At 44.3% G+C, this 14635-nt stretch overlaps 1 protein-coding gene across 2 annotated transcripts in view; it reads right to left on the reverse strand.

The window, feature by feature from the left end:
• Positions 1-14635, reverse strand: part of SLC43A1 (solute carrier family 43 member 1) — a 44507-nt gene that overhangs the window by 24866 nt on the left and 5006 nt on the right. For both annotated transcript variants that reach the window (XM_039341191.1, XM_039341192.1), the window contains exons 2-5: positions 5321-5499; positions 3396-3579; positions 2887-2942; positions 1585-1661 (exon numbers count right to left, since the gene is read on the reverse strand). In XM_039341191.1, coding sequence (XP_039197125.1) covers positions 1585-1661; positions 2887-2942; positions 3396-3579; positions 5321-5474 — 471 coding nt within the window. In that variant the 5' untranslated portion in view covers positions 5475-5499. The remainder of the gene's footprint in view (positions 1-1584; positions 1662-2886; positions 2943-3395; positions 3580-5320; positions 5500-14635) is intronic.

A 14635-nucleotide genomic window follows, 5' to 3' on the forward strand; every position in this document is an offset into this window, starting at 1 on the left:
ACCTGTTTTAAATTGTTTCTTATATTGGTAATGCTGCCTAGAGCTGCTTCCATGGATAATAAAGTCAAGCAAGCAAGCAATCAGGCAGTGGATCAAATTACAGGTACAGCAATTCCCAGCAGAGCTGTGGCAACCGTAGAGACCTTCACACAGTCTCTCCTCCTTTCTGCAGACAGGCACTTAAAGCCACTGTCGCGTCATAGTGGTGTTACAAAGGGCCAAATCTGTTCTTTTTAGAATACACCCCCTCAACAAGGAGGTGAAGTTTTACTAGAACAGCAATGGACCTTCTTTGCAACCTTGAACTTGCTTATGTCTCCTCTGGCTACAATACTAAACTTTGGATTCCCATTTGTTTTGATAAGAGGACCATACAGATGTGCATGGTAAACCTCAAATAAGCTTAACGAGGTTTTAAAAACAAAAATAAGCCAACTTCTCTCACAACCCACTCAAGACAAGAATATCCCAGCCCAAGTCCACAAAGTAGCTGCCCTGTTTGAACTGCCACATCGGCGGACTTCAATCATTCTGCCTACCTGATATGTTCAAGCAGAGTGGGAGGCAGTTCAGATCCCCTCAATTAAACGCTCTTGTCTTATGGGACTGAGGAAGCACACCTTCTGGATCATAGCTCCTGTCCTCTGGAAAGCTATACCCCTAAGACACGCAAGCTTCCCACTCTCCAATTTTGGGGGGAAATCTGTTTAAGATCTACCTCTATTCCTAGGCCCAGAGTTAATGTGTTAATGGAGAACCCCATCACACGCCCCGTGTGTTTGTGTATGTTTGCATTTTATTATGACTCTTTATATTGTTATGTTTTAAATTATATATTAAATTTATGAAGTGGAGCTGCTATAATAAATCATCACCCACCCATCATGGCCCTGGCCCCATTTCCCAGCCATCAAATAGTTCTTTACTATCCTATTCCTGCAATCACTGTCAGAAAGAGCTCTACAAGGCACAAAAAAGAGGCAATGACTTTTCACTTTTAATGTAAGACAGTGAGAATTCAGGAAGAACCAGCTTCTAATCTGTGACTGCACTACAAAAGAACTGGATCTAATTTATAGATCTGCTGTAAGCTTAATGATCTGAGGAATCTCTCTTTTTTTGTAAGTGCTTTCTGTAATCCTTATATTCTAAAAGGCATGAGATTCCTGGTGTGTCTTTCAATTCAGCCAAGAGTACAAGAGTACATCTAGGCTCAATTAAGAGTAAGTATATAATCAATGTGTCCAAAATGAAGTGAAACAGACACACCCAATCAAAACATGCCCAGAGCCAAAGCTATGGTCTCAGCTTAGTAGAAATTTAGTAGAAAATTTTGGCAAAAGCTAATAAATTACAGATTGTGCCTGAAAGTTCTCAGGTTGAGCAATATAGAGAATCTGAGTGAAAAGAACAAACAAATTAGGAGTCAGGCTCTGAACCCTAAGCTAATAAACCTCTGTATCTTAAAATTCAGGGGCAAAATAACTTAAGGCCAGAATGATCCCACCCTGACCTTGGAACAGACTGTTCTAATCTTGCTGGATGAATTCTAGTTAGACAATGAAAGATTATTTCTGTACTTACAGTTAAGGAGGTGAACGTCAGGCAGATCCCACCAAAACCATTTAGGGAAAGGCCAAGAAAAATCAATGGAGAAAGAACTGGGAAGGAGAACAGAAATATGGGGTGAGAAGATGGATGGTGTTCACAAGGAATGGAGGAGATTTGTGGGAAATAGAAATACAACGGAAGACTGAGTGGAATAGCAAAAAGACTTGAGAATATGATATAGGGTTTTTTTAAAGGAATAGATCCATCTTTTCTACAAATACCCAGTTGGGGAAGACACAAGCTGTATAATCTAGCACATTTGAAGAGATCAGGCTGGAGATGGTTGAAGGAATTTAAGATTGCCAATGGGAGAACCTGTCTTTTTAATATATCTAGAGCATGGTTCTCAACCTGTGGGTCACGACCCCATTTGGGGTCGAACGACCATTTCACGGAGGTTGCCAAACAACACAGTCCGCCATTTTTTTCCCCTTTTCCTTAACTGTGCTACTCCCTTTTATTCTATTGGCTTTTGAAAGCCAATAGAATAGACTCTCTTGAATAGAGTCTAATTCTATTGGCTTTCAAAAGCCAATAGGAATGTCCAGGCTGTCTCTGCCCTGCTGAGCCTGCCAAAAGTCCCATTCTGCAAACGGTGCTGCAAGTTGTCTGCAGCGAAGGCGAGCTGTCTGGAAGTTTCCACCCCTCCCTGCTGAGCAACTACTAAAAATGTAAGTAAAAGAGGGCCGAGGTGGGAGGTGGGAGGCCGGCGGGTGCAGGGAGGGTTGCTGGCGCGCGTGGGGCCCAGCGGGTGCCTTACCTCCCTTGGGCTGGGCCAGCTGGTGGCCCAGCCGGTGGTCGGCCTGCTCAGTCTCTGCCGCTTGCCAGCTACGCCTCGGCCGGCGCAGGGGGCGGCACCACGCATGCGCGGCGCTCCTGGGCAGGGAAAGTCCTTGACTTACGACCGGTTGGGTAGTCCTCGACTTACGACCGGGTGGGGGGTTGCGGCATTAAAAACGTTGAGAACCACTGATCTAGAGCCATTAAGGAGGATGTAGCCATAACCCTCCAAGGGCCATTTCTCTATGAATTGGACTTCTCGTATTGCACATGTGGGGCCAGAGAGGCAGGAAACCAAAATGGGTGGGTTGAGTTGTATGACAGAACCAGAAGAACATTAGGGGAGGGAGGGAGGGAGGGAAAAAGAAAGAAAGAAAGAATGAAAGAAAGAAAGAAAGAAAGAAAGAAAGAAAGAAAGAAAGAAAGAAAGAAAGAAATTCACATTTGCAAGTAATTAAAAGTTACTAATTCAATTAACACAAAAATTCTTCTCACCTAATGGGTTGTAGGCAGCCAGAGCCATGAGAGCACAGGAGAAAGCAAAGCTGGCACTACAAAGAAAGTAATAGGTATATCAAATCATTGCTGGGCTAAGTTATGTCGTCAAAGCAGCTTTCCTCAACCTGTGCCCTTTTGATGTATAGATGACAACTGCCAGAACTCTAGAGGCAACTCATATTGTGAGTTGCAGTGCAACACAGCTGGAAAGCTCCCGGTATGGAAATTCTGCCTCAAAAAGACAGAGAAAATTATTGAAAACTGTTCCCCAATTATTTCACAATTATATTCTCCACCTTAAAAGCTGCAATCTGTTGTCAGTTCTCTCTCTCCATCCAGTGTGGTTTCTAATCTGCAAGTTCACTTTCTAATATTTATTCATTTCCACTGAAATGAGATTTTGTGACCTAGTAACCTCCAGGCATTTTTTTTTTTGTCTTCCTAAGTATTTTGTTCAACAGGCCACCATGCTATTTGCCTCAGCCCAGAGACCTTTTTCCTCTTACCTGCCAACTAGGCGGAGTGGCCTGGGTCCAAATCGGTCCATCAAGATGCCAAGAGGCAAAGTAGCTGCACTCAAGAGAAAGGAGCCAATGGTGAAACCCAGGGTAAGCATTTCTTCCTGTTCCACACAGCTGAGCCAGGGATGGGACACATTAAACACAATTGAAACATTGGTGTTATTCTTATCTAAAGAGAAAAAAATGGCAAAATAGATTAGGACATTGATTTCAAATCCCACTGTTGCATCTATTCTATCCTAGGGCAGGATTGTTTTCTGTTCCTAAAGAAGCACAATCAAGTCCTTCTTGCTGCACTGAAGAAAACACAAAATTGTGGAGGTCTTTGATGCTTTCTGAGCTTGGTTGTTTTCTTGCAGACATTGCATTACCAAAATAGGTAACATCATCAGTAGTAGAATGAAGTGGGGTTTGCTCTCATTTTATACACTAGGGCAGGGGTAGGCAACCTTGGCTCTTTTATGACTCGTGGGCTTCAACTCCCAGAATTCCTGAGCCAGCATGGCTGAGCTTGGAAATCTCTCCCTTTCCCCTCAGCATGACTGGGTCAGGAATTCTGGGAGTTGAAGTCCACGAGTCATAAAAGAGCCAAGGTTGCCTACCCCTGCACTAATGGCTTGCCCTGCCAGTGTTAGTGGGAGTTGGTGGCTCCTTGATTAGGCTACTGTTTACTATTAGCTTGTTAGTAGTTCCTTGATTGCGGCATTATTTCCTGATCATTGGTTCAGCACTGTGGATTAAACACAACCTTCTCATGCACAGCAGAGAAAGCAAAAGGAGGAGCAAAATGACCTGGGAAGGAAGAGGATCTGAATCACATTCTGAGTCTTCCAGCTGATTGCTGTGGGCCCATTCTGAGCATAGAAGAGCTGCTTTGCTAGTTCAATCACCAGCCAAGAAAGGCAGGGAGTGATTCTATGATAAAAGAGGATGTGAGCAGGGGAGAGTAATGGATTTGGCTATCATTTATAGTGAGAGCAGCTCTTTCTAAAATTTTAATAAAGTCAGACAGTAATCTGTTGCTTGTGAAAGATTTAGGAGACAGGCTGTGATCTGAGCTGCTGTATCACAAGAAACAATAAAAGCCTGACTCCAGAAAATGAGAGGTCCAGGCACTTGGAGGAATTGTAGTCTGCCTTTCTTATAAAGTGCAAGGTCAATTTTATTAAGGAAGAACACTATTATAAGATTTCTCTGGGCCTTTGAGGAAAATAGTAGGAAAATAAGAGCTAATCCAGCCACTGTGTTTATTACAAAAAGATGGTTTGAAAAAAAAGCTTTGTGGGATTGTTAATCTCACATAGTCACAGTGAGGTAGTACCGCTATATCCTGCAACATAGAATGCTTCACAGCCCTAGCAAGAGTTAGGATCATGGGAAACTTCACTTGTTGGGGGCGGTACAATATGGAACTACAATGTGGAGATGTTTTATAAAAAATAATGATAAGGTACCCCCACAGAAACTGTTTTAAGCCATTACCATATAATAAAACCAGCTCTATTAATTTGGTACTAATTTGTTTATTCCTCCATCTTCAGTCCCTCACATAAATTGCAAGATTTGTGTGGAAGAGTCATATGAATGCCAGATCCCAAGGTTGAAACTGCTGAATCCATTTGTATGGAATCCCCCTCTCAACTTTTGATCAAGTACGTAATGCTGGTACAAGTTACTAATCAGTTCTGTCAGATTCATGCTTACTTCTGTCCCCCCAGAAGCCTTGTCAATAGGATCCAACTTGCTTCATCTGCAAATGTTCTGGTAAGTGCAGACTTGGGGATGAGGCCAGCGAGAATTTGTGGGAATGGGAAGTGCAACACTTTGCTCAGAATATCGCCTGCAAACCTCCCCATATCCCACTTTATCATTTTATCTCACCTAATAGGCTCCGATCCCAGCCAACTCACCTATGCACATATGGGAGTAGAAGCCTTCACGTTTGAGCATAATGAGTAAGGAGCTCCAGCCCAGCAAAACAGCAGAGAAAAAGAGATTTTCCACCACCGCAATACAGGCCATCCACCAGCGTCGCCGGTATGCCTGATGCAAGGTGGGTGCCATCTTCCCTCTGGCTTGTGACAGGAGGCTGCAAACAAAACAAGATCATCTTTCTTGGCACCCGGGTCTTATTTACTATTCCATTGATCTGACCTGAAAATTATAGGTAAGATCTATAGGCAAGACAATCAGTGGTAAGATGCTTGGTTTACATGCTAAAGGTCCCAAGTTCAATCTCTGTTCTCTTCAAAAAGGGTTAGGAAGGGAAGCCTGTAAACTTCTGCCAATCACCACCTTTATTAGATGGAACAATAGTCAGATCTGATGGCAGGAGACACCTACTTTTAAAGAAAATAATGGGATGCAAAACTCTCCCAAACTCACTGGAGTTATTAATAATCTAGAGAAGTAATGAAGCAGCACTACACATTGGGGTGGTGATACTTGTCTACTACTATATCCCGGAAGGCAAGAGCTAGCAGCAAAATATTGTAAAAGGGGGGATATATAACCTTGAAAACTACTAAAAAAGGAAATTGCTGGCCCAGCTATTAGCCTGAGGGCAAACAGCTGCTAGGATTTCTTCCAAAAGAGGTCTGAGCCACACAATCAGTTCCCTTGTAGCTACTGGAGTTAAACAAGGGCAGCCTTGGCAGCTGCTACCACTCACAGGGCAGGAGCCTCAGAGAGGTTGCAGCCCCTCCCTGCAGAAAGCACGTGCATCATTGGAGCCTCCATCTGTTTTGTGAGTTGCCTGCCTTCCCCTTCACCCTTTCGTTTTTTCATGAACAAAAAGGAAGATAAAATGTAAGATACAACTATGCAGACCAGTAATGGCAAACCCTGCCCCATAGAAATGTCAATATACATCCCTTCGTTTACGTGCCTGGGTTAGAACCCTATCACGGAGTATCATATGCTATGAAAGGAGATCTTGGTCCTTGCTTGCTGGCAAAAACCAGGCCAGGCCAATTCGCTTGTTTTCTGCTTGAAGTTGCCTATCGCAGACTGAGAGTAAACTGGCCTCAGTATATTGCTTACTGGCCTGTTTGTTGTCAGCAACTATAATTCAAGTACCCCCTTTTTAAAAAGAAACAACAACAACATGCTCCTATGAGCTTTTTAAAATGTGTTTATTTTCTGAAAATCGATTACATAAGTGGGCTTCATCAGCTATAGTGCAGATGCTCATGTGTATGCGTATGTATACTAAAGCTTACAATGTATTTGTATCAGAAGTATTATTTTGACAAGAGAAGTCTTCACAGAACAACCTAGAGAAAAAATTACTAAGAATTACACTGAAGTCATAAGCGGGCCATGCATGAAGTTTTTAGCTCAAGGGGAACCCTTCTAATGTAGCAATTGGAATACCTAAAGACACACGCCATGAATTCAAATCCCCCACTTGCTTACTGAATGATCGTGAAATACTCTGCCTCTCTCAGGAGATTAATGGGAGGATGACAATGTGGAACAAGAAATCACATTCACTAAGCATAGTGTCTCTTGGAGAAAAGGGTATAAATATTTACGTAAGTCAGAGGAGGCAATCTAAACATATTCACTTTTAACAAGTATAACAAATGGAAAGAGGGGCACATAACTAAGGCAGAATATCAGCAAATAGCCCCAGCCTGCAAAGATGAAGTGAGGAAAGCTAAGGCTCAAAATGAACTAAGGCTTGCGACAAAAGTCAAAAATAACAAAAAAAAAGCTTCTTTCAACATGTAAAAAACAAGAAAAAAGTCAAGGAAATGATTGGTCCATTAGTGGGAGAAAGTGACAAGAAGGTGATAAGCAACAGGGAGAAAGCAGAACCATTTAACTCGTTTTTTTGCATCTGTCTTTACACAAAGGAAAAAAACAGCCCAACCTATAAAAAACAGTACCATAAAAAACAGATTAGAAACACAAGTTAAGATAGGCAAGAAAATGGTAAGTGAGCACCTGTCCAGCCTAGACGAGTTCAAATCACCAGGACCAGATGGATTACACCCCAAGGTTCTCAAAGAATTGTCAGATGTGATCTCAGAACCACTGAACTATATCTTTCAAAGATCCCGGAGCACTGGGGAACTACTAGAGGACTGGAAAAGAGCTGATGTAGTTCCCATCTTTAAAAAAAAAAAGGGGGGGGGGAATGTATCTAGGAATGTACAGACCTATCAGCCTGACCTCAATACCTGGGAAGATGCTGGAAAAGATAATCAAACAATGAACCAGTGAACACCTAGGGGCAAACAAAGTCATAACCAAATGCCAACATGTTTGTCAACATCTTCATCAATGATTTGGAAGAGGGGATAGATGGGGAACTCATCAAATTTGCAGACGACACCAAGCTGGCAACACTCCAGAAGACAGGCTTAAAATACAGAAGGATCTTGACAGACTTGAACACTGGGTGCTATCTAACAAAATGAAATTCGATGGTGAAAAAAGTAAGGTTCTACATTTAGGCAAGAAAAACCAAATGCACAGGTGTAGTATAGGAGGTACTGTGCTTAATAGTAGTAACTGTGAGAGGGATCTTGAGAGTCCTAGTGGACAATCACTTAAATATGAGCCAGCAGTGTGCTGCAGCTGCCAAAAAAGCCAACACAGTGCTAGGCTGCATTAACAGAGGGACAGAATCAAGATCATATGAAGTATTAATACCACTTTACAATGCCTTGGTAAGGCCACACTTGGCATACTGCATCCAGTTTTGGTCACCACAATGTAAAAAAGATGTTGAAACTCTAGAAAGAGTACAGGGAAGAGCAACAAAGATGATTAGGGGACTGGAGGCTAAAACATATAAGGAACGTTTGCTGTAATTAGGTAAGTCTTGTTTAATGAAGAGAAGGACAAGGGAAGACATGATAGCAGTGTTCCAATATCTCAGGGGCTGCCACAAAGAAGAGGGAGTCAAGCTATTCTCCAAAGCACCTGAAGGCAGGACAAGAAGCAATGGATAGAAACTAACCAAAGAGAGAAGCTACCTAGAACTAAGAAGAAATTTCCTGACAGTTAGAACAATTAATCAGTGGAACAACCTTCCTCCAGAAGCTGTGAATGCTCCAACACTGGAAGTTTCAGCCATTTGTCTGAAATGGTATAGGGTTTCCTCCCTGAGCAGGGGTTAGACTAGATGACCTCCAAGGTCCCTTCCAACTTTATTATTATTATAAAACGTGAAAGAGGCTGAAGAGGTGAATTAGGACATTCTAGTTTGAAGACCTTCCTCGGAGACAAACTTTCAGAAATGCCTCTAAAAACCTCAAATGTCAAGAGAACTTAAAAATGTAAATGTGTAACCTAAACACCGAAATGTCAAATTGTCCCGGCACAGAACTTTGATTTTACTAATGCTGTGCCAACTTCCTGAATTGTGAATGTTCGGTTTTTCCTTTTGAACATTTGGTTTGGGACTAATATTTCTGAAGTTCCAGAAATGCAAGGTGGGTCGTGATTGATGTAATGCTTTATGTAATGAGGCAGAATGGGAAGTAAACAGCTTGGTAATGAAATTCAAAGATGACACCAGATCCAGCAGCATTTGTAAACAAGCACAATGGGGGAGAGAAAGAGATGCTGATAGCTCTTAAACTAGAAAGAAGAAGGGAAAAGTGGAAGAAACAGGGCTTGCATCATTTAGCACAGAAGCTTTTAAAAAAAGGAACCTTGAAGACAGATGTTACTTGAAAGGATCCCGTGCCAAAAAGCTGCTGCTGCTTGAAATGTTTAAGAATCCATATTACAGGAATGTGTTGTCAAACATTGGAAGCCTGAGACTATACACTGCACAGTGCTAACGGAGTAGGCGTGGCCAGGTTCCCTTCCCAGAAAAATGTGGCCAAATCCTAAAAGGCATGAATGTCAAGGTTGGAATACTGGGCCAAATGCCGGTGTGGCTGGAGGCCCGGCTTTAGTGTGATTAGTCACAACTTTTATAAACCACAGGGGATGGAATGCACAAGCAGTGCTCTATCTGGGCTCTATGCTCTGCAATACTAAGATGTTTTATATAATTTTTGATACACTGGCCCCATTACTTTGATCTGGATTAGCGAATACATTAAGCTGTAATTTTACTTCCCCCCCCCCTCTCCTTTAGAAAAATGGATTTTTCTGCAACTTCACTGAAATCTGCCTTCCAGTTTTCTGAAAGATTATTCCCGCACCGCAGAAAAAGATAGTTCTATTTTATACTTCTTCCTTTTTTTTTTTGTTTTACAATTTCTTTCGTAGTATCTGAACTTCCTTTCTTACTATGAGGTGTTTGAGAGTTCTTGTAACTTTGGTGGATCCATTTCCATGGCTGCTTATGATAAAAAGTGCTGTGGAATGAATCCCTTCATGATGTCATTATTTGAATTGTAATTAATTGTAATTAAATTCTGCATATCAATAGATATGGGATGCTGCATATCAATAGAAATGATCACATTATGCTTGATTCTTGGCCATTTTATAATTATAAAAAAATTGCCTTAAAAGGGATTTTTCCTTCCTGGAGGGAAAAAAAAGTAAATTTACTTCATTTCCTCCAAAATGAAGTAAAAAGATTGAAAAGCACGGAAGAAATTCTCTCTATTCTATAAAAATATTTTTTCTGTACTAAATCAGAATATCCCTTTAACTGAATATGTAGGGTAATCAGAAAATGATGTATTTTGGTGCTGTGTTCTGCAAAAGATGGAATTTCTTTTGATGTAAGCTTAGCAGATTCTGACCTAACGCTTTCAACAGTCAGATCAAGTTATAGAAATAATGTAGAATATTAAAAATTTGCACAGTCCTTGATTTACTGCCATAATTGAACCCAGAAATACAGTTATAAGTTGTTGCAATCATTAAGCAGATCATTTCATGACCAGATCTGATTTTGCAATATTTTTTGTGGTGGTCATTAAATGAATACCATGATTGTTAAGTGAACCATGGTTGTTAAGCAAGTTCATTTTACCCAATGGATGTTTTTGGCCAGTAAATGTGAGAAATCAGCAAAAAATGAAAATGAAAATCAGTCACATGACCACAGGATGCTGCAAGAGCCATAAATGTAAGATCTGTAAGCTACCATGAAACAGTTACCAAGCACCCAAAATGCAATCCTGTGACTTCTGTCTGTTATGTCCCGAGCCTTTGCAAACGGCTCGGGCGTTTGCAGGCAGTCCCGGGCAGGTGCAAAGCTGCCCGGGACCAGACAGGCTGTCGCCAGCGCCGTGCGCATGCGCGGGTGCTGGCGCGGGAAAAGTAACCCATGTACCCGGGAGTTGCCTATATAAGGGGCTGCGAGGCGTTGGGCTGAGCTGAAGCCATCTTCCTGTAAGCTGAACGCTGAATAAAAGAACCTGAGAACTCCAGCTGCTTCTCGTGTCTGTTTTCCCGCCAAGGACGCAACACTGGCGACGAAGGTGGGATGCCTTGCACTACCTGGAAAGGAAAACGTGTAAGCTTACCCAAGGAGTCCTGAGCGGCGGAAGAGGAACGGCGTCGACTCGGCAGCTGCCCGCCAATCCGGTGCGCATTCGGGGGTAGGCTGGCTGATAGACCCGTCTCCTGAAGATCCGAAGATGGCGAAAATCGGAAGGCTTTCGGAATTCGACGTCTCACATCCAGAGCGGTGGGAGTCCTACGTATCCAGAATGGAGAACTACTTCAAGGCAAATCAAGTGAGGGAAGATAGCTTGAAGGCGGCCACCCTGCTTTGCGTTTGCGGCCAAGACGCCTTCGAAATCGCAGAAAATCTTGTAGCACCTGTTCCAGTAGAGTCTGTAAGCTACACAGACCTGAAGAAGCTGCTGAAAGAGCACTTCCACCCCAAGGTGTCCGTTATCTCATGGCGCCACACCTTCGAGCAGAGGGATCAACGGTCCGGTGAAACAGCCAAGGAATACATCGCCGCGCTACGGAAGGCCGCCAAGCCCTGCGAGTTCAAGGACCTCGAGGAACGACTGAGGGACCGATTCGTGTGCGGGCTAAGGCATCGAGAGCTACAACAGAGACTTTTTGCCAAGGAAGAATTATCCTTCCAAGACGCCTTAAGGGAAGTCACCGCAGAAGAAGCAGCAGGCGGCGCCATCAAAAACATGCGGCCGATCAGAAACAGTGCAGAGGGTGCGTCCGTGCACCAGGAAGACGTCCGACGAAACTCCGAGGAGGATCCGGACGAGGAAGTCGACCGTCTACACCCCGCGAAGGAAGAGAACCAGAAGGGAAGCTCTTCGGCTCCGCTCAAGTGCATCGGCTGTGGAGGTCGCCACAGGAGAACCGACTGCAAGTTCCGCTCCGCTACCTGCCGGGCATGCGGCAAACAAGGGCATATTGCAGCTGTGTGTCTGAGCCGACGAAAGGCACAACCCCAAGAAGAACGCCTGAAAGGTACCAGATTCCCCAGCCAGAATAGGGTAGGGTTTTGCGCTTCGCGAAGAAGCATCTGTAGAACAGGCACACACAAGCCCATGAAGAAAAAGCTGTCACTCAACGTGAAGCTACAAGGGGTTCCATTATCTATGGAACTAGACACAGGGTCTGCCCTGTCCATCATTTCATTGCATACATTTAGGAAGATTTGTTCCAGAAGTGGGTCTAAGGCCAAGTTAAGGCCTTCTGATATTGTATTAACAGATTTTCAGAACTCAAGAGTGTGTGTTAAGGGGGAGGCCACCCTTAACGTGCAATACAAGAGTTTTGAAGGTCCACTAGACTTGTTAGTAGTAGGGGGTGAAAGAACGAGTCTCATAGGACTCGATTGGTTTGAGGCCCTGGGGATACACGTCACAGGACTCAACAGCTTACAAACACTCGACCTACAGGAAGTCTGCAAGGAATTTGCAGATGTTTTCAGCCCCCAGCTGGGCACATTCAAAGGACCACCTGTGTCCTTAAAGCTAGACCCCACTGTCACTCCCATTAGGATTAAAGCAAGAAGGGTCCCTTTTGCTTTAAAAAGTAAGATTGACACTGAATTAGACAAACTAATCCAACAAGGAATCCTAGAACCTGTTGATTCCAGCCCATGGGAGACCCCCATTGTCACGCCTCTAAAGGCAAATGGGGACATTCGCATTTGTGCTGATTACAAATGCACACTCAATAAGGCATTGCAGCAACATGCCTATCCTGTTCCTGTGGTCAGTCACATCCTGGCCTCTCTCAAGGGGGGGCGTGTTTTTGCAAAGCTTGACCTAGCTCAAGCATATCAACAGCTGCCTGTTGATGATGATGCTGCCATAGCTCAGACTATTGTGACCCACAGGGGAGCCTTTAAGGTAAAAAGGCTGCAGTTTGGAGTGAATGTCGCTCCTGGGATTTTCCAAAGCGTAATGGAAAACACACTACGAGGTATACCAGGGGTCTGCCCCTACTTTGACGATGTCTTGATTGCAGGAGACTCCACACACATTCTAGATGAAAGGCTTAGGGCTGTCCTGTTAAGATTCAGGAAATCAGGCCTTAAGCTCAGAAAAGACAAATGCAAGATTGGGGTGCCTTCTACTGAATTTCTGGGATTCAAAATTGATGCTGCTGGGATTCATCCTGCTGAATCCAAACTAACTGCTATTTTAGAAGCACCCAGGCCAAAGTCTAAGGCCGAACTTCAGGCCTTCCTAGGCCTCCTGAATTTCTACAATTCTTTTCTTCCACATAAAGCTAGTGTAGCTGAGCCTCTTCACAGGCTACTAGACAAACAAGCTGTGTGGCTGTGGTCACAAGCACATGAGGCTTGCTTTAAAGAAGTCAAGGCCTTGCTCACTTCTAACAGTGTTCTTGCACATTTCAACGAGTCTCTTCCTGTGTGCATCGCTTGTGATGCATCCCCCTACGGGGTTGGAGCTGTCCTGAGTCACCTCAGGTCTGATGGAACTCAGGTTCCTATTGCATACTACTCCAGAACATTGTCTTCTGCCGAGCGCAACTACGCTCAGATAGACAGGGAGGCTCTGGCTGTTGTTGCTGGAATTAAAAAATTCCACGATTTTCTATATGGCAGGCATTTCACGGTCTTCACTGACCATAAGCCTCTGCTGGGACTGTTTACCACACGTAAGCAGACTCCCCACATCATTTCCCCTAGAATGCTTAGGTGGTCTATTTTTTTGTCTGAATATGATTTTTCATTACTCCACAAGCCTGGGAAAGAAATGGGCCATGCTGATGGCCTCAGTAGGTTGCCTCTGCCAGTAGTAGAAGCTGACCCCGCGCCAGCTGTCAACATTCTATCAATCCAAGCCTTGCCCGAGCTTCCTCTTAGTGCCAGGGATGTTACCGCTGAAACAGGTACAGATCACACACTTTCACGTGTCCGCTCCTGGGTCCTGTCCGGGTGGCCTGAGCACTGCCCTAGTCCTGAGTTTCAGAGTTTCTGGTCCAAAAGGAACGAATTGTCCCTTTCTCAGGGTTGTTTGCTTTGGGGAAACAGAGTTGTCATTCCCACCTCAATGAGGACTAGGGTCTTAGAATCCCTCCACGAGGGTCATCCTGGCATTGTTCGTATGAAGGCTCTTGCACGCAGCCACTTGTGGTGGCCTGCTTTAGATAAAGATATTGAGGCTAAGGTACACGCATGCCACCTGTGCCAACGATCTCGCCCAGAGATGCCCCAAGCTCCTGTGCATAGATGGGAGGAAACACAGTCCCCATGGTCTAGGGTGCACATTGACTACGCTGGGCCCTTTCAGGGCCAGTTCTTCTTGGTCCTTGTTGACAGCCATTCAAAATGGCTTGAGGTTGTGCCTGTCTCATCCACCACCACTGCAAAGACTATTCAGGTACTGAGGGGGATTTTTGCTGCACACGGGCTGCCAGATGTCATTGTGTCTGACAACGGCCCTCAATTCACCTCCTCCGAATTCCAAGCTTTCTTACAGGCAAACCTGATTCGTCATGCCACATCTGCGCCCTTTCACCTTCCACCAACGGTATGGCTGAACGCATGGTGCGCATCGCAAAGGACGCCTTGAAGAGACTCACCTACGGGGACTGGCATCACAGGTTGGCTGACTTTCTCCTTTCTTATCGCACCACACCGTCCACTTCTACAGGGAGAAGTCCAGCTGAACTTCGTTGGGGGCGCCAACTTACTACGAGACTTGACCGGTTGCATCCGGACAGACTGCCTTCATCTACCTCACATCCTAGGGCACCTAGACAACTACTTGTGGGTGCCCCGGTTTGGGCTCGCAATTACGGGCCTGGTCATACATGGGTCCCCGCTTCTGTGTCCAGGATCA

The sequence above is a fragment of the Crotalus tigris genome, unplaced genomic scaffold (genome assembly GCF_016545835.1).
Source record: "Crotalus tigris isolate CLP2741 ecotype Arizona unplaced genomic scaffold, ASM1654583v1 scf7180000017764.6130737, whole genome shotgun sequence".
NCBI lineage: Eukaryota > Metazoa > Chordata > Lepidosauria > Squamata > Viperidae > Crotalus > Crotalus tigris.